General features: G+C 46.3%; 3 protein-coding genes across 3 annotated transcripts in view; 1 reads left to right on the forward strand and 2 right to left on the reverse strand.

Moving 5' to 3' along the window:
- Positions 1 to 13,447, forward strand: part of LOC118795850 (SPRY domain-containing SOCS box protein 4-like) — a 14,214-nt gene extending 767 nt beyond the window's left edge. The window contains exon 2 of the mRNA XM_036554598.1: positions 12,806 to 13,447. Within this exon, the coding sequence (XP_036410491.1) occupies positions 12,806 to 12,933 (128 nt within the window). The 3' untranslated portion in view covers positions 12,934 to 13,447. The remainder of the gene's footprint in view (positions 1 to 12,805) is intronic.
- zgc:136870 (uncharacterized protein LOC664693 homolog) lies at positions 7,122 to 8,788 on the reverse strand. Its single transcript, XM_036554599.1, has 2 exons — positions 8,564 to 8,788; positions 7,122 to 8,020 (listed from the first exon to the last, which is right to left on the reverse strand). Exons 1-2 carry the CDS (start codon positions 8,709 to 8,711, stop codon positions 7,356 to 7,358), a joined length of 813 nt encoding a protein of 270 aa, XP_036410492.1. The 5' UTR covers positions 8,712 to 8,788; the 3' UTR covers positions 7,122 to 7,355.
- An 8,238-nt stretch (positions 13,448 to 21,685) lies between the features above and the next one.
- Positions 21,686 to 25,217, reverse strand: part of LOC118795954 (calsyntenin-2-like) — a 132,153-nt gene continuing 128,621 nt past the window's right edge. The window contains exons 14-17 of the mRNA XM_036554777.1: positions 25,023 to 25,168; positions 24,631 to 24,760; positions 23,187 to 23,374; positions 21,686 to 22,482 (exon numbers count right to left, since the gene is read on the reverse strand). Of these exons, the coding sequence (XP_036410670.1) occupies positions 22,270 to 22,482; positions 23,187 to 23,374; positions 24,631 to 24,760; positions 25,023 to 25,168 (677 nt within the window). The 3' untranslated portion in view covers positions 21,686 to 22,269. The remainder of the gene's footprint in view (positions 22,483 to 23,186; positions 23,375 to 24,630; positions 24,761 to 25,022; positions 25,169 to 25,217) is intronic.

The following is a 25,217-nucleotide window of genomic DNA, read 5'->3' on the forward strand; positions in this document are numbered from 1 at the left end:
CTCTCGGCTCTACTTTACAGCTCGACCGCGGTGGTTTTTGAAGGTGGCGATACAGAAAGGGAGGGTTCGGTTTGGTGCCTAGAGTGAGCTTCGTGATTGGAGACCTGGGAGGAGGGGTTGTGCTGTGTCTTATGAGAGGTTTGCTTTAAAGATGCTTCCACAGGCACTACCATGTACCGATGAGTAGGATCTTCAGGAGTGTTGATGTTGCTTTTTACAGTGCATTTGTTTCATTTTTGTTGCTTGCAAGTCTGACCCTGAGTCTTCCTTTTTTGTCACTGTCTCTCTCCTATCCTCATGTCTGTCTGTCTTTTTCTTTGTCTTTATTCCTATGATCTCTCCCTCTCTCTATCTCGCTCTCTCTTTTTCTCCATAATATGATGAGGCTTTGCGGAAATTGAGTGGCAGGACAGGAGAACTATTTGCTCAAGGGTTAAGAACCCCACCCCCCCTCCTTCTCCCTAGTGTGAAGGTTTTTAATTGGCTGATGCAGCAGCTGTCAGTCATGGAGGGGCTATGGAAGGTAGAGTGAGAGCATCTTGGTCATGTGTATCACTTTTGGTTGTTTCCAGCATAGCACCCCCCCTTCCCTTCCTCCCTCCATCACCCCACATCCCACCCCCGTGACTTGAATCGAAAGGATTTTGGATTCTGCGCTAAAACCTGTTTGTGGACACGACACGACCTCATGATTTGACCACTCATACCCGCAAAAAGCGGAAAATGGGTTAAGCTGAAATAGGTCTCTCCGGCCAGGACGGAGATTTAATGAATCAGGCGCTTGGTTTGAACTGAAAGAACAAAAAAAAAAAAAAAAAAAAATTAAGCCAGATAATTGAATGAAAATGGAGAGGGAGCCGCTGTGTTCCTGTTCTGCTTAGCGATAAACACGTATCCTCAAAAGCCCCGCATCAGGAGGGAAACCCGTGGGATAATGGCCCAGGCACATTCACGCTGAGAAATAATGATGTCGCCGCAAACACAATGCAGGCTCCGCAAACAGGTAAACAGGCGGGTGACGCGGCTGAGAGTGGCGGGGTGCTGATTAAAGTCAGAGGCGAGCGTGGTCTGCGCGTGGCCCTCGTCGGCGCGGTTCGGCCTCTCGCCGCCGCAGAATGTGCGGAGCATCCCGAGGGCGCGCGGAGCAGGCGTGTTAGCGCTTCGCTCAGTTTTGTGTTGTCGGGTTCAGCCTAAACGTGTCCTCAGAGTACCCCTGCCGTGACGCATTGTGAATGAACACGTCACAGTTTTTTGGGGTTTTTTTTTTTTTTTTTCCTCACAGGGACAAAGGTTGTCCCCCCCCCGTGTGAGGTCACACCTGCTAGTCTCTCTGCCCTTCTGTGCAGGTGACCTGGCCCTGAGTGTGTGACATGTCCCCACCAACTGCCTGCCAAGGACTTCCTGGCTTCACTTCACCCTCCTATCCCTCTCTCTCTTTTCCCACTCTCACCTCTCTTTCTCTCTTCTCTCTCTCTCATCCTCTATGCAGGGTCCACTCTGAGCTTTATAATGGTCTGCTCATAACATTTTACGCCTTTCCCTTCATGAATAAAACAGCATGGCTCTTTTATGTGGGCTTTGTGAGGCGCTGTGGTACCTTCTGTCTAGAGTTAGAGGTGAGGGGTACTGATTTGTCACTGTTAATGAGTTTTAGGAGGTCAGTGTGTGTAGCGACATGGAGAGTGTGAGGAGATAGCTGTCTAAACCTTTAATTTTGAGGCGGTGTGAATGTAGGTGTTCTCTCACGTGTTCTTTTTCTTAGAATCCTACCTCTGTTCCAATTCTGCTGGCATTTTGCATGTGTGTGTAGATGTTTAGGAGAGGTGTCTGTTAGTGTCTCTGCCCTGTGTGTGTGTGTGTGTGTGTGTGTGTGTGTGTGTGTGTATTGGTGTTGTGTACTTTGCATCTCCGTTGTACAGTTTGTGTATTTGTGTGAGTGTGCTTGTATTTGTAAGTGTGTGTGTGTTTAGGCATGGTGTTGCAGTTTGCTCGTGTGTGCATGTGCGTGTGTGTGTGTTTTGCCCGTGCATTGGCTTGTGTGTGGTTTGTTTGTGTGTGGGTAATGAAGTGCTCTGTGTGGGATCAACGCTGTGTCTCATCAGCAGTGCAGTGATTATTTACTCCTTACAGCAAACACTCCCAGGAATCTCAGACAGAATGATTTATTACAAGACACACAGAACCCGCACACACACATACACACAGCCCACATCAGCATGCACACACATGCACATGAGCGGACGCAAGCACGTACAAACACACTCACTCTTCTGGAGCAGTGTAAACATCAGAAAATGCAAATCGTCCCCATTTTCTCCTTCTCAGATCGCAGCCAGCTGTGGGTGTCGAGGGCAGCTGGAGTGAGAGACTGCGTTTCATTAGCCCAACTTCAAAGCCGCCAATTGCCTGCCTTTTGTTCAATTACTCCGCGTGACAGTGAGATCCACTTTACAAGCCGAGGGTGTCACTGATCTCCACGCCTCTGCCCCGTGACTAATCGCTAGTGTGACTGACAGTACGGGAGGCGAGGGAGAAGTCCGTCCTCAATTCGCCCTGCGAGGGGCGGGGTTCCGCTCGAGCCGGCCGGTCCCTTCGGAACACTGACGCATCCAATTTGTTTGAAACGGCACCTCGGTTCGGTGAAATTAGTCCCGCTTCAGCAGAGCTCGCTGTTGATATTCCAAAACACCTGGAACAGAGAGAAGTGCTGTTCTGTGGAGGAGCAACTGTCCATCCTCACTGAGAGGCATGTTTTATCCACCTCCATTTCCCCCCAACGCTCGACTTCCAACGTCGTCTGTGGAATGTGTGCTGAATCGTCTCTGACGTGACGTCATCCTGTGAGGTCAGAGGTCAAGGGTCAAAGGGGGAGGGGAGACTGCATATGTTTTGCTTTTGGGCTGGGGTGAGGAGGGGGGAGCGTGTGTACCCAGGATCCTCACAGATGACAGGGTTAATCTCATCTCCAGACTTCCCACTCATCCATCGCTGTCAGATTTCGGTGCCGTTTAACACCTCCCACAACTCGAGGAGAAAAAGGACAAAGACGCGATGGCCGCGGACGAGTGTTCACCTGCGTCGGCTCCACCCCGCCGTCCTCGCACGACCCCAGCCGCTTCCTCAGCGGTCAGAAGTGATGGATGCCGGGGCGCGTATCGTTTTACTGTAAGGGCTCGGCCCTCGACTTTGCGCCATCGATCTGGCGTCGCGATGTTCCCCTCTGTACCGCGCTCTGATATTAAATGGGCTCGCGTCACCCTTTCCGCTCCCTTGCTCGTTAGCCTCTCTGACGCCTCTCGCTCTCCTCGTTTCCCCTCTGTTCGGTCTCCTTAACCTTTGTCCCACGTTCGCGGACCTTGAAGTGCATTCTGAGCGTACCAGGAGCCGAGGGTAGCTCAATGACAGAGTACAAACCCCTGGAAAGTATTTGGTCGGCCACCCAAAGCGTCTATAAATTACCCCTGCGGTGTGGGGACGGTAGGTCCAACCAAAATCTTTCCCTGAGGTTCATTTTCATGTTCTTAGCAACTTTTTTTTTTCCCCCAGCCCTACAATACAATCCAAGTTCCAATTATCTCCGCACACAGAGAGCTGCGAGTTAAACTACTGATGATTTTTCTCCGCGAACAGCCTGAGGTCTGGAAGACGGCGTTTATATTCAGAGAGTGTCGGAGTGTATAATGAAAACTGGTGGGGAAGTGTCAGTCACGACGACGCTCTCGACTGCCGCTGTTATTGCATCGCCTTGCTTTGTTATTGCATTATTGAAGAATACATGGAGGCCTCTGACCCCGAGCTCAGAATATTTCGGTAATGATTTTTTTCTTTTCTTGTGTTTGCGTTTCAGCTTCTGTTACGTATGCTTCGGCCAAAGTGCCCTGAATAATAAAACGATTCTCAGAGGTAGGAAGAAATATAAACGATGGCGAGAAGACGAGATGAGGAGATGTAGGAGGATGCTGTTGGTGTGATACATAACATATGGGACTGTCACGACTGAAAAAGTGATTTGCAGGTGTTGCACGCACAGTTTTCTCAAACCATTATCAACCTTAGCTTAAATTTACCACCTGTTTGAAATATGTAGACTAATGAAATTGTCTGCGATGAACACTGTTATTGCAGATGCTAAGGCGAGACAACAGAAGGTCCTTTCCAGAATTTCCAAGAAGTTCTCCTCCTTTTAGGAGGAAAAAAACAGCCTGTTGGTAAATTCTGAATTCACAGTGAATTTGAGCTTCATAAGTATGAGTACGTATCAGAAGTCCAGCCGTGGGGATCACATGGCCGGCAGAGTCTTGACATCGAATGCGTCAGCTGTTCAGAGTGATCAATGAACATTTCAGAAGGGGAGATATTAAATTAAGCAGCTCTGACTTCATTCCAGCACATTAGTAAGGCTGCAGCGTGCTCGTTTGATTTTTCCTCCCCGCGTCTCCAGAAAGGCATATTTGTGATCATTATCAGCGCCCGTCTCTAATCCGATAGTCAGGGCCGGTGCCAAAGTGGTTTTTTGGAACAGGAGGCGACGGCGCGGGGCTTGGCAGAGGGAGCGATACGCTTTCCCAGCAGCTCCCGGGGGTGGGGGGTTCTCCCGCGGCCGGGCCGGGGAAGGCTCTCTCTCTCTCTCTCTCTCGCCCGCCCGGCTCGTTCCGCCACGCGTAATGGTCTGTTTATCCCGATTTAACGAGTCGCCACTTGACCCCCGGGGACAGGGGCGGCAGAAACGCTTCGCACGAGCGGGCCGCTTTCATCTTCTAAATGAAACCTTACCCCTGGCGCTCATATCAAAGGGAGGAAGCCTCTTTTTAAATCAAAACGACATGCAAAACGGCAATCAATTAGAGCGGCCTTTGGCGTTACATCACCGGGTTGTATGGGAAGTCAATCTGGAGGCAGAGAGGGAGGGAGGACAGTGGGATAGAGGCAGGGAGGAAGTGAGAAGGGAAAGGGAGGAGAGCGAGGGGTGGAAGGAAAGAAGAGTAAGGGAGGAGAACGAAAGGCTAAGGGAAGAGATGGAGAGAGAAACCACAAGCAAAAAAAGAGTTTCAGACAATGAAAGGAGGAGGAGGAGAGAGAACAAGAGATGGAGAGAGATTCCCCAGTGTTTAGGGAACTGGGACTGCAACCAGAATGTTGTGTGTTCAGATCCTCCACGGGGAACAGCCCTTGTGCCCTTGAGCAAAGAGTGAACCATAATGTCCTCCAAGTGTCCATGTTTCAATCAGTTGCTTAAATGTGTAAAGTATGAATATAAATCCTTTGAAATTAGGGTGCCTGCAAAGCAAGTCGTGAATAGATACAGTCTCTCCAAAAATGTCCATATACTTCATACCATATGTGTGTGTGTGCGTGTGTGTGTGTGTGTGTGCATGTGTGTGCGCGTGCGTGCATATGAAAACAATCCCATTCCTGGACCTGGGATCTGTCCCCTTCTCACTCTGAGCCTACAGTTTCAGAGGCAGCAGGTGATCAAAGGCAGGGAAGACCTTAAAGCAGCATCCGCCCGCCTTGTGCCACTCACACATACAGATAAAACAAGCCAGCCAGCAGCTTTAGAGGGAGAGGGGTGAGGGGAAAAATAGGATTTTCCATCTGCTGGAAAACACAAAGTGTATTTATCATCCATTCCAGTCCACTCGATTGCGCCGTTTCTGGCAAATTTACCGACATTAATAATTCATTCTTCTCCTCCGCTCAGTTTTTTTTTTTTTTTTTGAGGTTATTTTAATTTCTGTTTCATGTGCCCTAACTGATCGTTCAAATTTGTACTGCTGTCAGATGCCTCTGAACTCCAGAATATGCACTGGGGGTTGAAAGCAGTGACTGGTTGATGAACTTACTGCATTAAGTCTCAGTTACACCCTCCCAGTAAATGTTATTTTCTGGTATAGCTAGTGGCCCGGCTGAGTGTGTGTCAGCCAGTCCACTCCGCCATTTTCTGCTGCATCTCTTCCTGGTTGTTTTTATTTGTTTGTTTGCATGTACTCTCATATACATTTGCTCCCTCAGGCATGCATTGATTTGACAGTCAGTCTTTTACTGATAACAGGTTATGAAGCTTTCAATGCATAGTAGGGCATATTTTTACATTTTAACTTTAAGGCTTTTCTGTTTTTTTTTCCCTGCTTGCAAAATATTATTTCAGCTGTGCACAAAAGTGAAATTATTTCTATTTTTATCCTTTTGCTCCAATTTCCAAGTGTAGCACAGACTAAAAAACTGGGGAATGTGTTTATAAGTTTTTATTGTTCTCATAAGTTTTTTTTTTTGCTCTTCTGAGATAAATGCACAGTGGATGACAGTACTGGAATACCACAGTTTTCTCTTGAGAAAATGGTAACATAAAGTACATAAAATATAATGAACATGCATATAATACATAGAATATAATGAGCGTGCATAGGGGCATGATTTTTTTCTCTCTCTAAACTGTCCCTTGTTTAAACAGACACGGAGATGTTTGAATTCTCTGTAAATGTGAATTAGTTATGGATAATGGAGGAAGAGTGTTCCCACTCTTCACCTCCTCCTCTGGTCTGCAGTGCTGCAGTATCTGAGCTGGGGCTTCTTCCTGTCCCTCCTGCGTCTGGAGCAGCCGGAAGGCTGTCAGTCCTTTGAACAACTTTTGCCATCTGACGCATCTCTCCTGGTCAGCTCAGCTGTGAAAAGGTCCATTTCCCTCCCTCCTACACTCTCACCCAGGAACAGAAGGTCCAGCGACACATTATGTCATTCGCTCGTCAGTTTCGTTCCCTTTGTTAACTAGCGGATGGTTGTCAGCTTGTTGTTGTTTCTGTTAAAACCATTCATTAGTCAGTTAACATCAACTGGAGTAAAAGAACATTGCGAGCATAACTCAGTACAAATCCTTTCAAACATTATTCTGTAATTAAATACAGGTCCTTTAAATCATGATTAATATGTCCAGAGTTAATTGTTCTTGGACCTAAATAGTCATATGATTGGAAAGAACAACTATCAGACACACGCCAATATAAGTATGCTTCATTCATTTTGACAGGTTTTTCATTTTCACTGTAGTTATACAGAGTATCTGAATCAGTGGTTAGAACATTGTAGAACATGTTTTTCCCAGGAGAGGGAGAGATCTTCTCTGTACTTATGATCTTCAGGGTTGTTGCAGATATGACTGCTTTGTCTTTGTAGTGTCTTGCAGTTGCATAGTCTGATTTGCTGTTATGTACAGCTGCCTTGTCTTCTGCAGCCCTCTGTTCCCATAGCCTTCAAACCAGGCTGTTTGACTTTTACTATTCACTGGAAAGTGGAGGGACAAGAATGATGTTAATAAATCCAACGATATCAGTAAGCTGGTGTAAATGACAACCGCTACTTTAGTGAGGCAGGCTTCTGTTCTTGTTACTCCAGTTTAGGCTCCTCCTTAGGTTCTCCTCTCTCCTGCGCCACGCCTCCTCCAGCCTCTGGTACATGTGGAGGGAGAAGTGCCACTGGCCATTTTCTGCCACCATGTCCTCGATCTTCTCCAGCAGCTCCGTAACCTGGGCCTGGTCGTCACTGGCCTTGTTGTTCAGTACGTGGTAGCGGTTTCTACATCTGGTTGTTAGCCAGCTCAGTGCCTGCCCCTCTTTCTGGAGGTGCTGCTCCATGGTGTCCCCCCGCAGCCTGTCCCCGAAGGTGAACAGCACCATGGTGTGCCTCCACACCCCCTCGGTGAGGAGGGCGAGACGCCTCTCTATTGCCCCCCTCTCCGGCTCTGTGAACTGCAGCAGCGGGACGACCAGGAGCACGGCGTGAGGTCCCGGGTCGCACAGGGACAGCGCCCGCATCAGCTCCAGCTTCTCCCTTTTGGGAACGGGCTCCTCCGGGTCGCCCCACCCGAACACGTCCACCACGGCGACCCTCCTCCCCCCCGGGGCCACGCCCCGCCGCACCGCACTCGCTGCCCCTCCCCACGTCTCGAACGCCCCCGCACCCAGGATGGTGTTTCCTGACGAGCTCTTCCCTGTCCTGCGCGGGCCCACAACCATCAGCCTCAACTCTGACAGACAAGAGAGAGAGAGAGGGAGATTTGCTCAGGAAAGTCAATCGAGATTTAAAAAAAAAAAAACTAAATAGTAGTGTTGAAAAACTTGGTTGTGGTTCCTTTATTAGAGAATATGTGAGTCTGGTTTTGGGAAGCACTGGAATCGCAATGTGCTTTCAGAAATAAAGTAGTAAAAAAAGCCATAGAAAGTAATAAAATAAAAAAATTGCTTTCGGACAAAAAGGAATGCTTAGCTGTATGACTTGTTCACATAATGGCAGCATATTGCACAATCTCAAGTTACATTCTGAAGAGTTGATTTTCGATATCAGTGACATAACCATAAATGTACAGAAATTCAGAGGGCTTCATTCTGATAATCAGTGAGCAAACTTATATACTTAATATCAAACTAATGTTTTTAATAGTATTATGTTTTGTGATGCCATACTTACATTTACTGTAGAAAATCAGGACAGCTAAGGAAAACTAGACCTGAATTATGTGGATAGCACACAGGCACGCACACAAAGCACTGAGGTAAAGTTCTGCACTTACCATTTTGGTCAGGCGAGCTACAGCTCCCAACTGGCTTCATTGTCTCTCTTTCCTCTTGTATCTCTCTCCCTCTCTCCTCTCTCACTCCTTCCCAGGTAGGCAGACTGTGCTGCGCACTGTGGTGGCTCAAATCTCTGAAGAGAAACATTTAGGAAACTTAAGCAGTCTCAACCAGAATGTAAAAGGAGAGCTTCCCTCGGTTCGGCAGGCCACTGTGTCACTCGCTTGATCTTCCGTTTATCGATCTGGCAGAGTTGCTTTGTCATCACCATTTATTATCATCAGTGAACAGGCATCGTCATCTTGATACACCCCTCTTTTTCAAGCTGCGAAAGCAAAACAACTTGCTAGTTAGACAGGCTGTGGATGCAGGAAGCTTCTGTCTACAGCATGCTGTAATGGGCTGTTGTTGTTTTTTTATGATAGTGAAGTATATTTCGTTAGAATATTTCATTGTGTTTTTATTGCTTCATGAGTAAATGTTTTATAAAGTTTGACGTAGGGAGGCACGTGGATCACGTGGAGAGCGCTTGTGCTGTTTTGTGAATGTTGGCAGAAGAGAGAGAAACGCATACATGTGCGAAAGGACAAGCTGCATCTCATTGGTTTGGCAACGCCTCCCGTACAGAGTAATTAGTTAATCATTGACTCATATCTGTTCACACTGCCAAGGTGTTTGTTCAGCTAATAAACTGTAATGTCTCAGTTGGCTCAACCGTAGCGCACCGCTTAGCTTACAGTGCACCGTCAGAGCAGAAGCTCTGCTGGGCTGATCCGAGCTGAGCCAGGCCAAACCACGTCACGTTTCACTCTGACCCGCGGATAAAGCAACAAGGTTTGAGAAGTGTTAGACAGACACATTTGGCAAATTTATAATTTGTTCGAGGTGAAAATGAACGTCTCCTTCTTCATGTATGAACCTTATTTCAGTGTTGTTTTTTTGCATTTCTGCTCACACACAGTCTTGTTTCTTCTAAGACCAGCAATGCATGTCTCCAGTGGGCCTGTATTATCTCAGTTGATTCAGGCGATTTCCTCAGCTGGCCTCACAGTGCAAGCATGTTTGTTTAATGCCGCCTGAGCGCTGTTCTCCCCATTGTGAACACAGAGGAGAATAAGCCAATTGTTCAGTGGAAAAAAATCTTTCACCTTTTTTCCTCATCTCCACGTTTATTTTGACAGCTTCTGTGGAATAACCTGGACTCTTTAGAATGAAGCAGGTGCTTTTGTTTCTTTGTCCGTGTCAGTCCCTCTCTCCTCCGCTCTCCTTTCCTCTGTGTCCCTCTCCCTTTTGTTCCTTTTTGAAACGCTTCATTAGGCCGGGAGCATTCACGGCTGCAGCGCTTTGCCGTCTCGCAAATTGGAGTCCCGGGCGCGCGACGCGGGAGGGATTTAGCATGTTTGTTCAGGCAGGAGTTCACCAGCTCCACCGCTCTAATGATATCAGGATACCCCCCCCACCAAGCGAGCCCTGAAAGCAAGCTAATGCCTCGCGCCTCGCACTCCGTCCACCCGAATCACGGAGCCAATCTGTCCCTTCCGGCCGTGTTACGGCGGAGCCAGCGCGGTACCTGACGCAGCGAGAGGAAACCAAGTGGTTTTCACATTCGCTCATGCTTCTTTGCGTGCTCTCTTGCCGTTCGCAACACCCCCCCCCCCTCTCTCTAGGGTCCCAGCATTAATGCAGCGCCACTGCCTGTCATAAACGTTGCATAATAGATGAGGACTCGGCGATACGCGGCGATGACCGCCTGCAGATGCACTGCGCCATGCGGGCCCGGGGAACAGGCCCTGTCATTGCCACTCAGGCAGCCTGGTGTCACTCTCTGATAATGGCACCGCGGCCTCCCCCCGTGTGCATTTCGGCGCCGATTTACATTCCTCACTGTTCTCGCTCACAGTGAGCGCAGGGATTAAGGCAATGTAAAGGCAACTGGCTCTGAGAATAAGGCTGAATCGATAACTTGCATTGGAGAGCTGCAGAATCTCAGCTCTCTCATTGAAGGTGCAGGGCTCTGAACAAATCCAATACAGGGTGAACAGAGCACTTCCATCTGGGTTTGTCTTTATATAAAAATGCATAAAACCGTCCCACTGCTTACCTATGAAAAGAGATTTATGGCGGAGGCAGCAGTGCAGAGTAACCAGCGGGTTGTTGGTTCCATTCCTGGGACAGTCTACCTATCATAAGTTGCTTCAGTAAATGTTCAGCTGTAAACTATACAGTGTGAGCTATGTAAGTGGCCTCTTGTTGGGCTTCACCCACCTTGTCCTATTTGGGATCTGTAAAGATGAGGGGATTGAAGACACAGTCCAGACCTGGACTCAGTGTAAATGACTGGGTGTTAGAAACCGAATCAGTCTGAATGCACCCGCTCAGGTGATGCTTCCTTAGCAAAGACAGCAGGCCTTTATGCTCCTAGTCCTTCAGTGCGCACTGTGTGTTATGAGGACAGGCGGTCCAGACAGGCGCCCTGAAAGAGCCGCCTTTCGGCAGCTAGCCTACCGCGTCCCCCGGCCTTATCGGCTCCGTGATTAATATCTCCATTACAGGCACAGTGCAGCAATTACTGCGGCTCCGGGTCCAGCTGAAGCCCCATCACCAGGCAAACACCCGTCATGTTGACGGCTGTTTAGCCAAGCGTTTAAGGCTCTGATGCTTTAACGTGCGTGGGTGTGTTTGGTTTTGTTTTGTGTTTTTTTTTTTTGTTTTTTTTTCCCCGGACTTTGATTTTCGCGATCAATACTAAAAGGCTGCTGCGCGTGTATGCTGCCTCGCAGCTCTGAGATCCCGAGGCCGATCTATAGAGGAAAAGAACCTGCTCCACGGGAGATCCAAAAGCTGGTGTATCCGTAGCCCGAGATATTAAAGCCATACGCGTTCAAAGAACCGAAAAAGGGGGAGATTAGCGCTAGCCATGTCTGGGGGGCCGGGGGGGGGACGGGTGTGGGTGGTGCAGCACTCTGTATGAGCCCGGTGCTGTTTGCGGTTGCAGTGGTGCGAATCGTTCTGGGCTTGATGAAAAGATCTCAATGGCTCATTAGATCTGGAAAGAGGCTGTGCACTGAGGAACCCACAGTTTCCTGTGGCTGGTGTCCAGTGATGTGATCTTTGGCTTGGAGTAATGGGGAATAATGACCGCAGTGGCCTGAGGGGAGGGGTTTGTTGGGGAGTGGTGGTGGGGGGGGTGGTGTTCTGCAGTGGTGTGCCAGATGCAGTGCGTTATTGATTTCGGGGTCATGTGACCCTGAGGGAGCGGAGCAGCCCCCAGCGCGATGCTATCTGGTCTCTGAAACTTGGTAGTGTTTATTTAGTCAGTTATTTATAGGCCAGCACTCTGTGTCAGGGGGCCCTTATCTTCAGCATTCTCGTTTTCATTTTGGGTTTTAGCAAATGCTCTTATCCAGACCGGCTTACAAAGAGTACAAAGTGCATCTAATGAGGTTACAGAAGCAACGGTGCATCCAGCGCTCAGCTGACCGCGTCCCAGCATGCATCAGTCCCTGCGATGACCCACCCTGCTGTAAATGCACAAGCGCTGCAATAAATTACAATAAATTGAAAATGAATTTGAAAGATGTTACCATGGTGACATCCCTCCGTAACGAATTCGTCCAGGTGGAAGCGCTGCGTTGATTAATTGATGCGTTGACTGGACTAATTGAATGTAAGGAGCATTGATCGGTGTGGTCTGGAGCAGCCATGCATTCGATGTTTCTGAGCAGCTGTGGAGCGTGGGGCTGTTGTGTAGCTGGTCGCAGTGTGTCTGGCTGCACTCTCAAAAACAGGGCACATGCAACACTGGCTGAAGTCTCTTACTGTAACGCATTCCTCATTGAAGAACTGTGTAGAACGCCGAAATACATTCACTCTCCGGGTATCTGACAGTGTTGTAATTCTTCCAGTTAAATACTTGAGTTTCCTATGGAAAAGGCCTCAGTACTCCATTATAGTAACGGGAGGCTAGGCTAGCAGGGGAGGTAATTAGATTTTGCCTTTGTGCTGCTGTGATATACAGCCCCAGGGTCCAGTAGCTGGGTTCAGCTGGAAAACAATGGTCTTGGAAACAGGAGCACATTAACCCTCTCATCCTGAAATAAATATTTTCCCTCCTTTGAGGCCTTATTATTTTGGTGGCTAATGTATTTTTGGGTCATAGATTTACACTAACCATAAACTAACTTGTCTCCATTTTTCCCCTCTCTCTCTCTCTCCTCTCTCTCTGTCCCTGTCACTCACAGCGGAGCCCCTTCCCCTTTTGGACCTGTGTCGGCGGGCAGCACGGCTGGCACTGGGCCGGGGCCGGCTGCACGAGATCCAAAGCCTACCGTTGCCTCAGTCTCTGAAGAATTACCTCCAGTACCAGTGAAGCGGGTCGCCCCCCCGGTGCGAGGGACCCAAAACGCGGCGTCATAAATGCGGCCGTTCGCACCGACGGTTTTAATTCTGATCGGTTGCTGAACTGTCGGTCAGTTTCCCCGGTCGACGGACAGAGGGGGTGGGGAGGGGGGAGGGGGGCGTTGTTCGGTGTTCAGCAGATACAGTGCATGCTGACATCTCCAGGGCCGGATGGAGCCTGTCCTATAAAGTCTCAGCCTCCCGGAAAAAGCACAGGTCAGGTTCGGAAAGCACACCACCCTCGGGATGCCTTTTGAGTCCGGATATTCATGCCCATAACTGTGTGAGTGTGTGTGTGTGTGTGTGTGTGGAGGGGGGGGGGGGGGTCTCTCGAGAGGCACACAATGTCTGCTTAGACACCTGGAAACGGAACTCTGAGACACAATCGATGGAGCGGGCTCGACTGAGGTAAATCTCCTTTTGGACACGGCCTGCCTTGCCATCCGGGTGATTAGGTGACACACGTCAGACCCTACCAACCTGGACTGCACGCCAGGAGTCTGCTTAAGTCATCCAATCAGCGAGAGCTTCCTGCGTGACACTCTGTGATCGGACTTCCTGTTTTACCTGAATTCTTTTTCTTCTTTTTGTTGTGAAATTTAACAGAAGAGGAGGTTCTTCTCCAAAGGTTGAGACACTTTTACTTTTGACTTTCTTTTTTAAAAATCCCTATTTAAATATGTGTGAATTATGGTTCTGATTATTTTGAGACTGGTGGTGATTTATAATTATACTGTGTTTATTTATCAGTCTAGAGAGCGACTTTTTTAATTCAGTGGGGTACACATGGAGGTCAGTACACATGTGCTGGAGATGACCACCTCTGTCCCCGTTTTTGCAAGATGCTGCTTTTTTCATTATTATAATTATTATTATTACTATTACTATTTCTAATGTCTTAGATCTGTCTGCCTGCTCAGCTCTGAGTGATTGGACATCACGTCATGACAGGTTCCGGAATGTACTGTATGGACTATGCTGCCCTAGGCATCTTTTAAACGTGAATAAAAAAAAAAAAATGAATTCAAACGAATGATGCAGTGCCCTCTAACATGGTTGCCCAGCAACACAAGGTCACTGAATTGTGATGCAGGTACAGTGTCGTTGCCGTCTCATTGTGTCTGTTATTCTATATCTCGCTCCTCAGGTGTAATCAGAAAAGCAGTACTCCAAAACCAAATCATCTCCGAAACACGTGAAAAGGGCGATTTGTCTTTTGCCGCAGTGGCATCCCCCAGCAGCCAACAAGTATGGCTGCGACTGGAAGAAGCAACCTTATCGCTAAAGTCAACAAACGCGTCCTCCTCGCTCGCCACAATGGGGAAAATAGCTAATGATGTTTTGTCTGTAGCTTGCAAACATGTTAGCCAGCTGCACTCAACTCGCTAGGCAGCAGTCATGCAGCGGCTGCGGATTCCACGAGCGGGCGGATTCCGATTCACCATCGCGTACTGTTTGTCAGCCGCACTAGTTAGCTCCATTTTACGTGGCTTAGCACGTGAGACGGTAGTTTAAAATTGAAAGCTCACGTGATTAAGCCTCCCTTCTTGCTTATATTAAGTGCATACTCCCGTTACAGTGTGTAACGTCATAAGATTTCTGAGCTTGTATAGTCACCATATATGAAATTCGCTGTCTTCACGGCTGAAGGATTAAAAAAATACTATTTTTTTTACGATTTTTTTTTTTTAAAGCTTGTTTCCGAACTCTAAAGGTTAAAGCAGAGAAAATTGGATTTTGGCTGTCTCAGGCCCTCTGAGGGCCACGCGTGAAACGACAGTGACGTCCGCGATGCTGCTCCCTCCTCGGTTGCCTTTAAAGCACTTCTGGCTTTAAAAGTACGAGCGCAATTCTGGAGATATTGCGCTCGTACTTTTGTTAGGGAATTGTTAGGGTATTGACTGCTACACTTGCTGGCACACTGGTGTGGGGGTGGGGGGGCTGAATAGAAAAAGCCACAGGATAGCTGTAGCATGACTGGCATCCAACCCTGTCTAGGTGACTGTGCTGAATTAGTTGTAGTGTCCAAGTCCTTTCACCACAGGTAAATGGACCTCAGTTTTCCTAAGGCCATCATCATCATCATAATTCAGCAAGCAGGTCTGATTAGTGACCAGTGAGATAATGTGCTGGCCATTGGATCAGACACAACAACCAGCAGTGTTTGGCGCTAATTACAGCGGGCAGGCGGTGGGTGTATCTGTGGGCAGGAGCAGGCAGACATGCTGCTGGGGTTGGTGGTGCAGTGGGGGTTTAGTTAGTACTTCTGCTCTGTGACTGGAAATTAAGGCACTCAGGGATTCATGACTTCATAAACTGAATACTCCAGCACTCCAGCTAGGCAGTTTTTATCTGTCTCTCCATCTCTCTCTGTGTCTGTGTGTCCTCTCTGTCTCTCCCTAGCTGTCTTTCACTTCCACTTCTCCCACTCTGTCAGCCACTTGTTCACTCATTCCGTCAATCTGTATGTCTGCTGCTCTTGTCAGTATAAATATGTATGGAGGTTGTGATCACTCTTACCATTCTCTGCTTGTCTTGGTGAGGCCTGTGTGCTGCTTGGCAGATGTCACAATGAGGCGTTGATTTAGTTTTCAGCCTGAGAGTGGTTACTCTGTTACAGATGTGTATGTGTGTGTGGGTGTGTGTGTGTGTGTGTCTATGATGAATAATGCAGAATTATTTACATGGACAAGCAAAGCATTTACATACTTCCAAGAAATATATTTGCAAGCTGATTTATGTCTCAATGGTAATAGACCTTTGTGTGCGAAGTAAGTATAGAAACTGTCACAAGATGCACCGCAGCCCTGAGTCGTGGAAGAGAGTATTTGACACATTTTAGAAAAACATCTCTACCTGTCACTTCTGGGTTTTTCCCCTTCAAACATGGCATTACAGAGATAGTTCCTGCTGAAGTCTGGTCACGTTTCCCGGGAAACGGCAGGTCGTGTTGTGGGGAAGAGGAGGGAATTAGCTGGATGACAGGAAAACAATGGGCTGTCACATGAAGGTGACAGGGCGGCCGTTAAAGTGGGCTGGATATCACTACATCAGTGCTGGGCCACCGTCAGCACTAATGTGCCTCACCTTCCTTCTCCGAAGCACCAAAAAACTGCTTGATCTGGGGGACCTGAGGAGACTTCAGATTAAGAGGAGGCTGTGAATGGAAGATTTCCTGGTGTAAATTTGTAAGGAAGCAAAAATAATTCGAGCTGTGCGTACAAGAATTGCAAAAAACGTATGCGTGCACTGTAAGCATTGTAGGTGGCCTGAAGGGGAAAGGATTTTGTGAGCACATTTGTTGTAGAAAAATAAAACTTTGGCCTGCAGTCTAGCTGCTCTGTTTTTGTCCTACAGAGTGGAACAGGAACAGGATTTTCGAGCACGTTTTGGGCCAATCACGTACAGTCTTTCTCCCTTACTTCGATTACCAAGCATGCACGTCGCCTGCAGGCACTTCCCCCAAGGGATTCTGGGAGGGGCTTGTTTTGACCTCAGCAGGACTAGCGGGCGTGTTTTATGGTTTTTGTTGCATTTCTCTGGCTTTTGACTGGATGTCTGCTTGCGTTGCAGTCACAAAATCTGTTCCCCTTCCTGTGTTTTCGTCACGGCTTGACTGAGATCAGTTCAGGGAGGGAAAGTGGGTTACTGGGGCGCTGCAGGGGGGAATTGGGTTATATTTCAGTGACCCACATGTTTCTTCCTCTGTACCCCCCCTGCGTACCCACCCTACCTCACCACCCTTAAAAAAGGCAAGTGTGTTCTTTTATTGCATCTCAAATTAGGTTAATTAGTTCTAACAGCCTGGAGGAACGCTCCATGTGAGTGCTAACCTCTCTCTCTCTCTCTCTCTCTCGCTCTCTGCACTGTACACGGTGTGCTGTCTTCTCCTGTTCCCTCCTGACCACCCCTCCCGCTCGCCCGTGCCCTCCCTGCAGACTTCTGTGAGAGACAGAGGCGGAGGAGTTGCAGGCATCTTGTATCACCAGTGCTGCGTCTGTCTCTCTGTTTAGTAATTAAGACGCGCTGTTCATGTTGGAGGGATGTGTTAAGGAGCCATGCCGCGCAAGTTCTGCACAGATCCGCCGACGTGGATCAGCGGATATGCAGAGCACAGGGGTTAGAATGAACCATTCAGGTCTCAAACACCAGTGGTCAGTGTCATCGTTCAAAAGGACATTATGAGGTCACCTCTTGACACTGCTTGCAGACATTCTGTTCAATTGGCGCTATACTGGCAAGGTAAAAAAAAAAAAACCTGTGCGCCCAAGGCAGTTAAAGGAAGAAACAGAGGAAATCCTAACGAAAAGAACCGCATTTCCTTTTCTTTATGTGCCTTTAATGAAAATCTCAGTTGGTTCAATTAGCGCTGCACTGAGGGACCCCGATTAGTTTGCGCTAGTGTTTGCGATGTCTCCTCCGGCGTGCTGTTGCGTGGTGACGTGCAACGGCTCATCTCGGTGGCGCGGTTTTTACGGTGACGTTAATTGACATGAGCTGGCCATGAAGGGCCCCTGCGCTATAATGGCACTGGACGGGGGAGGCGGGGGGGGGGGTTCAGTGGCGTGATTAGTCAGTGCATGAGCCCTCCACCCGCCTGCCTTCTGCCTGCCTGTGATGTCAGGGCCTCTGACAGGAGGGAGAATAAAAGTTAATGGCTTGATAAATTGTCAGCCATAAACAGCGCCGTCCTCTGCAGGTCGGTGCGATGTGACAGATTAGACTGGATGTGGGAGGGAGGTGGAGCGTATGGCCCAGTGTGAGAGGGGCAGCCATGGAGGGGCCTTAAATACACTGCGGAGCGCTGCGGCCACGCCTAGAACTCACGATCACTGACTCCAGCACACAGACACACTCCCACATGTATGCATACATATTTACTCACACACACACTCATTCTCACATACATACATACTTATTTATTCACGCATACACATGCTCCCACAGGCATAGATGTATATTCACTCATACACTCTCTCACATTTATACATACATATTTACTCACACTCACTTGCTCTCCGAGGCATGTATACATAGATATTGACTCATTTGTATTTTTAATTATAATTTAATTTAATTATAATTTTTTCACACATAATACACATACATAATATTTTTTATTTTTACATGAATACCTGGTACCTACATTTTTATTGTCCTATTTTTTTATGTTGTGTGCGTCTGTTACCCCACATGCTTGACTGTTGGCAAAGCAATTTCTTTTTTGGATTAATAAATTACTATTCCATCCCATCCCATTCCATCCCATATACGGACACTCTCTTAAATACCTTTGTTCACTCAATTGTATGTGCTCACCCACACGCATACACATTCGGTCATCTATATGCAGTCATTCCTCTGTTTACACAGTAACAGGCTCATACAATCACACACACATTCAGTCGCAACTGTGCACGCTGCAGTTTGGTGCTGCTGTTTGATGTCATCCTGATGGTGATGTGACATTTTTGATCATACAGTATGTGAAGTGGCGTGAAGTCAAGCAAAAAAAAAAGCCATTGTCTATGATCACTCTTGATCTGTGATTTATTATGGCACAAGTCAGACTGACTTCATTGTTTATTTTGGTGCAGTTCATATAGAAGACTCCAGCTAAATATAATTTTAAAAATATCTCATCTCTTTCCTACACCTTACAGCACAAGTTAGCTCACTCATGCCACCTACTGGCTATGTATTAACACAACCATGGGTCATGGGTAGCTGAATGTAAGGTATGTGGTCGATACTGTTCCATACAAAGCGATGTGGAAGTGTCTACAGCCACAAGCAGGGTTCTTTATAATGGCTAAGGAAGCATAATACTGAAAGGCTTGATTAAAAAAACCATTACATGATTCATCAAAATTATACATGTTTTTGTTAGTGTTAATATTCCCAACAGTTTTTTCCCCAGTGCAAATAGCATGCTTATTACAATTTACATTAGAAGACGATGCATTAACATTTAATGAACATGCTTGCTAAACTAATGCTAAAAACACTTTCATATTTAAACATCTTCCATTTTGAGTTTTATTTTTCACTAGCTGTCCATAAATAATTGATTGTGGCCCATTCCCTCCACAGCACTGGCTGACCTTTTTAAATTGATAAAAATTGTGTAGTTTACTACAGATCATGACATTTCAGAGTCAATAAAACCACAAAATGTTACAATCTACCCTGCATGAGTTTAATTATTATAAGCAGTAATTTTTGAGGCTGTAAATCGTTGTATTTAACAGTATTAAATGGCAGTAATCTAAGTGCCACATCTATCAAATCTATTAATATATGAAAGAGCAACCCTGGTATCAGCATTTTGTGAGATAATTACTCTTCAGTTACCTGTTTTTTCTAAAGACTGTGGAGATGTCTAACTTCAGTGTCTCCTTACTAGAATTTTCCAGTGCAAGTCAGTCCAATATCTGAGTCAGTTTTGAAAACTGTAGAATGCAATTTCTCCTTTAAAATACTACCTATTTATCACTAGAGGTTAATAATGGCATTGTAATGTAAAAATAGATTTTACACATTAACAAACACCAGTTAAACAAATTACAATGATGGAAAATCTCAAGTGTAGTAAAGGACATGGTTATGAGTTAGGCCTATAAGTACACAATTTTTCTAATTCCATACATTCGCTTCTGCTATCTCGGTTACCAGGTTGTGACCAAAACACTAACATGTATGTTTAGTACAGACAGTATAACAGTTCCTACAGTCTATCAGACAGCGGTGTAGCACACTGGAAACATTTCAGAAGGGGACAGTGGAGAGATGCTCACAGACAGAAAAGGATGGACACAGCTGGATTCTAAAACAAGTCTTTATTGGCCGACATACAGGAAGTGCTGTAGTCACCACCGAGGAAAGAACGGAAAACAAAGAAAAACCAAATCAAAGAAAATTTTACAAAATTGTTTTACACATTTTTACAGGCTAGATATTTCAAATGGCTCTTTAATCTTCTGTGGTGCATCATGGAGACTAGAGCGAAAAAGGATCCAATAAAACAGGAGGGAACACAGGGGGTTGGTGGTGTCGCACGATGATGACGTCACAAGCACAGGTTTTATAAAGCCGATGAGGAAAAGTAACCGGGAACCTAACCACTGCTACGGACTTTACATGTAACCAGTACGCATATTCAAAATGGCACTCTCCAGTTAAACCATATGATTGTATAAAACATAGAAGGCAAGGTCCTAATACAGTAGCACTCATTCTCCCTGGTGGTGGTGGTGCTGGTATTGGGCGGGGCGGAGTTCAGTAAGACTGCAGTTTGAAAACATTGGTAAATGTAATTAGTTAATCTCAGGATTGAACTACAATAGGCCACACTTGATGGAATGTGGGTAAGGAGAGCTCTGACAGAAGTTCTTTTAAAAATATAGAATGCTTCAGTGAAAGGAATGCCAGACCATTTGAATAATCTTAGCATTAGTAGTATTCTGTTACATTTAGTGATGGTGTTCAAGGGTCTATGTAAAACAATGAAGTTAGCAGTTTAGTCAATAAGAGACAAAGGTATAAAAGCTGAAATGTATCACAACATCATACTAAACTCTTGGTCAAAGGGAGGTCCATATACAGTCTAATGGAGAACTCCAACTCCATCAGTCTAAGGCTCCATACCCTCTTACTAAATGTATTCACCACAGATCTGCATTGGAGCATATTTGTATTTGATTCCAGAAACATATACACAATCTTTCTTAGATATAATTTTTGTTGAGGAAAATTATGACAGCCAGGACAACCTCACTGTGACCAGAAGTGCATATGCTAACCGGAATATTCGTTGTTGTACCAGGTCAAATGAAGACCAGATGCCACTGCTACCAACAATCGTCTTCCAATGAGGTTTTAAGAGAAAACTACTTTCTACTACTATCTTTCTCTCCATTAAGCGTGTGTTTAATATGAAGTTGTTAAGCATGATGGGAGTTAGTTTCTTTACGTCACAGCCTCCCACAATTCAGTATTGTGCCTCTTCAGTCAAATCAGTCACCACAGCACTGTACACATTCACAGTTCAAGTCTGTTAAAAAAAAACCAAGCTGTTTTAATGAGAGTTTCATATTTGCACTGAGCAGGAGTAATTTAACCCCGGTCTGACAGGACAGTGAATGTGAACAAAGCCCTACTAAGCACAAAGGTGTCAAAAGGTGAATTTGACCTGAATTTGAACTGTTTTTTTCTTCATAGTGCGAATGAATCCTCAATCCCTCCCTTGAGGAGGGAGTGGCAAGTCAAATACAGTCACAGATAAATGATTTCATTTTGAAAGAAGCAAATATGCATACGCAGAAATGGGAGAGGCTGGAACCAACTGCTCGAGTTAACTTACTCAAACCATGATGCAACAAAATGCACAGCTCCTCGGTGCCCTTGTGATGTGTCCCAGAAAGGAGGATGGAAAAGGAAACCATTGACAAATTGAAAAAAAAAAACAAAACACATTAATAAACATTATCGACCCAGCATTAACAAACCACTATTAGTGACAATGTGTCAGTCATATCTGAAGAGCTAAACATCTTTCCCTAGTTTTTCATGTAAGTATAATTAAAATATATACCATAACAAAAAAGAAAAAAATAACAGCTTTAAGATATTAAAATACTGCAAAAAGCTGAAGATTAGTCTTTACATTTCTAAGATATCTGAAACAGAAGGTGTAATGTCCAGTGTTTACAGTGCATTGCCGGATTTTTTTTTTTTTTTGTTTGTTTACTCAAAACCGCTTCTCCTTGTAACTTGCTGCAAAATAATGGGAGCATTCTGATGACAATCTGTTTGGAAGTGCCCAAGCTCACTTGGCTTTTGACCCAGAGAATAAAGAAATCACTCACAGTCAGGCCTGGATTCAATCGACATGAACTCTGATTCACAATTAAACGCAAGCGTTTAGCAAGTGGTACTTAAAACAAACACAGTTTGGTGAATTCAGCAGTCACCAGCATTAATGACAAAAAAAAAAATAATGTGTTTGTATTGAAAACTAAAACTTGCATTTATATTGTTCATCAAATTTAAGGATCAATGTTGATTCAATCTGGTCCTTTGTATACAATTGGTACCAGTGAATTTGTGGTGCAGTACACCAGATCAATCAGCAGAGGGAGTGATTGCACTAAAATGTATGAGCGCAAACTGGATTGGTTTGCAAAATGTTTGAGACCTGGCAGTCTGCCAAATGAATTGGTCGCTTTAATTTGAGTTGGCAGGCATAGATGTTGTGAACGTGCATCTGAGTATGTGTGTGTGCGTGTGTGTGTGCGTCCCGCCGGCTCTAAGGTAACGTAGTGTCCCACTCCAGCCGGCCCTTGCTCTTTCCCTCCCGTGTCCCCCTGCGGGCTCCCACGTCTTCATCATCGCTGTCTTCAGACTCCATGCTGGTGATGTCATCCTCCAGCCCATCGTCCTCTTCATCCTCCTCCTCCTCTTCCTCCTCCTCCTCTTCCTCGGCGGCCTCTTCGCCAGCAGTCGGTGACTCCTTGATGTTCTGCAGCACAGGGAATGTTGCAGTGTCACTGTGTGCTCTGGGGCTAGAGGAAAACAGGCTGAATCTCTCTCACCTCTCCCTCCTCTCTCTTTTTTTCTCTCTCCTCTGTTTTCATCTTTCTCTCTTTCTTCTCTCAGTTCAATTCACTATTCTTTATTAGCATGACAAATATACATCTTTGAGACAAAAGCATACATTAACACTGACACATGATACATAACCAATAACTACAAACAATAACGTCTGCAAGAGTAGTAATTCAATAATCCCCTTCAAGTATACAGCCCTCCCATTATCCATTAAAACAGAACCCCTTTCTTGTTTTCTTTCCCATCTTCTCTCTCTTTCTCTCACTCCCACTCTCATTTTTGAAGGTGCTTATTCGCACAATCAGTTAATATTCATAATGCGTACACTTTTCTATAGATCATAGTAACCAATTTTGTATGTTGTCTCATTGAATTAATTCTCTCGGATCAAACTGCCTTTTCCATTAGCTGAGATTCCACTCAGTGACTGTGCTGTCAGTATACCATACTGCTGCATGACAATTGGAAGCCAATTTGGGAGAGAAGAATCTGTATGGCACTTCTCTACAGATTATGGCAGTAGCAAACAAGATGCACTTTAATGTTGGAATGACCTTCCTTTTTTTTTGTCATGGCGGAGGTCACATGACAAACTGCCTGGCCCCTCGGTCTCACCTCCATGGGGTTGACGGTGATGGTGACGGCTGACTCGTCCCAGTCGACGTCTGCGTCCTTGCCGTCGGCCTCCTCGCTCTTGGAGCTGTCCTGGTGGGCTGTGTGGATCCGGTAGATGCCCAGAACCACGATGACCACCAGGGCGGCGATGCACATCACAATCACAACAGTAGCCACAGGGGGTGTGCCTGGGGGTGGGTAGGTAAGATTTATAATAGGGGTACATAGTGTTATGTTATCCTACTCGCTTAAATATAGGGGATAAACATTATTATTTCAACAAAATATTATTACTGGCTGCAGTCAAGCAACCACAGATACGTCAGTGAGCCTTATTCTCAGATAGGGAGACGGCAGTATGTTGCTTCTAGACGGTGACACTAACGAGGAGATTCTCGAAAGAGGTTGCAGTCCCCAAGCTCCTGTCTTAATGTACTGTACTGGCTCATTTCCATTAGCCACGTTCAACGACAGCTCAGTGGTCCCGGCGGACATGGCTCTGTCAGGGAGAATAGGCTACACTGGCATTACATTATCCTGAGCTACAGTTAGCTCGAGGAGGAGACTGGGCCCATATGGTCACAAGCACGGTCTTCCCCTTCCTCTCGCACACAGATCCATATCTCCGTCTGGCTGGATAGGTTCAATATGTACTTTTACATATCCTCCGCTTGCTTTAGTGCGATGCTCCTCATTTATCATATGACAAGATTGCATAAGCAAGCCAATCATGTAGCAGCAATGCAACCACACCTTGGCCATTACACTACATTATTGGCATTTAGCAGACGCTTTACACAACCGGAGTGACTTACGTAGCATACATTTTATTTCAGGTTACCCATTTATACAGCTGGATATTTACTGTGGCAATTTTGGGTTAAGTACCTTGCCCGTGCATACAACAGCAGTGCCCCAGCGGGGAATCGAACCAGCAGCCTTTTGGTCCTGCTCCTTTACACTATGCTACACTGTACTGCAGCCACGCCCTGGCCAAACAGGATGAGGCAGTTAAGTGCACCCGAAGTCACCTGCTTTCAGCCCCACCTCATCCACACCTATCCATGAGTAAAAATGGCCTTAACAGAGTGGTCATGATCAAGTGCACTTGGGTGTGGCTCTGTGGAAACCAGCTGTAATTAACTACCCACAGTATGGCTTAAGGGAGGCTGAAGGTCAGCCCCTCCACCAGCAGGGGGCAGAGTGAGACTTATTCATCCATTTATTTATTTACTTACTTCAATTACGCCCCCCATTTTTTTCCACTGTCCTTCATTTCAGATGTCGTTATGGCTCAATTGTCTTTTTAACCTGCTCCTCCGGGATACAATTAAAACTCCCCAATAAAACAAAGTGGGATAGCTAATTAACTGAGACCAAGCAATTATGACAAGGTGGATTATTAAAGGGGACAGATCTGACACGCTTCAAATAATGTCCTTACCTGAGCTGTGGACAGAGTTCAGACTGTGCACCACAACAGGGTGATGGACAGCCCGCATGTACTGTGACTGGACAGCCATATGATTGACATGCTCCATATGACTGACCCCTGAGCTATGGAGCACACTGACCTGTGGGGCGGGAGAGAAAGTAAGAGTGACAATCAGCCAGCAACACAGCAAGAGGAGCATCAGCTCCTTGGACTGACTGATAAAGGCTTGTTGTGCCCAGCCAAACACCTTCCCTGGGTTTAATGTTTCCAGAAGTGCTATTTTGTCTGTTTTATAACAGATGACACCAGCAGGCACACACATTGAAACACTGTTTCCAGGGATTGATTGATATCAGTTTACCTTTCCTCTCCCTCCCACCCCACCTCTTCCAGGCACTGACCTCCAGGTTGAACTCGTTGCTGGTGTAGCGTCCGTTGAGCTCCGAGCAGGTGACGCAGAACTTGCGCTCCTGGAGGCTGGCCGGGCGCCAGTTGCGGTACCGCACCTGCCGGATGGCCTGCTCGTAATGTGACATGGAGTCCACACCTGCGAGGTGACAAACAGCACGTTCATCCTCACACCTCCGCAGCAGAGC

Source organism: Megalops cyprinoides, chromosome 20 (genome assembly GCF_013368585.1).
Source record: "Megalops cyprinoides isolate fMegCyp1 chromosome 20, fMegCyp1.pri, whole genome shotgun sequence".
Lineage (NCBI taxonomy): Eukaryota > Metazoa > Chordata > Actinopteri > Elopiformes > Megalopidae > Megalops > Megalops cyprinoides.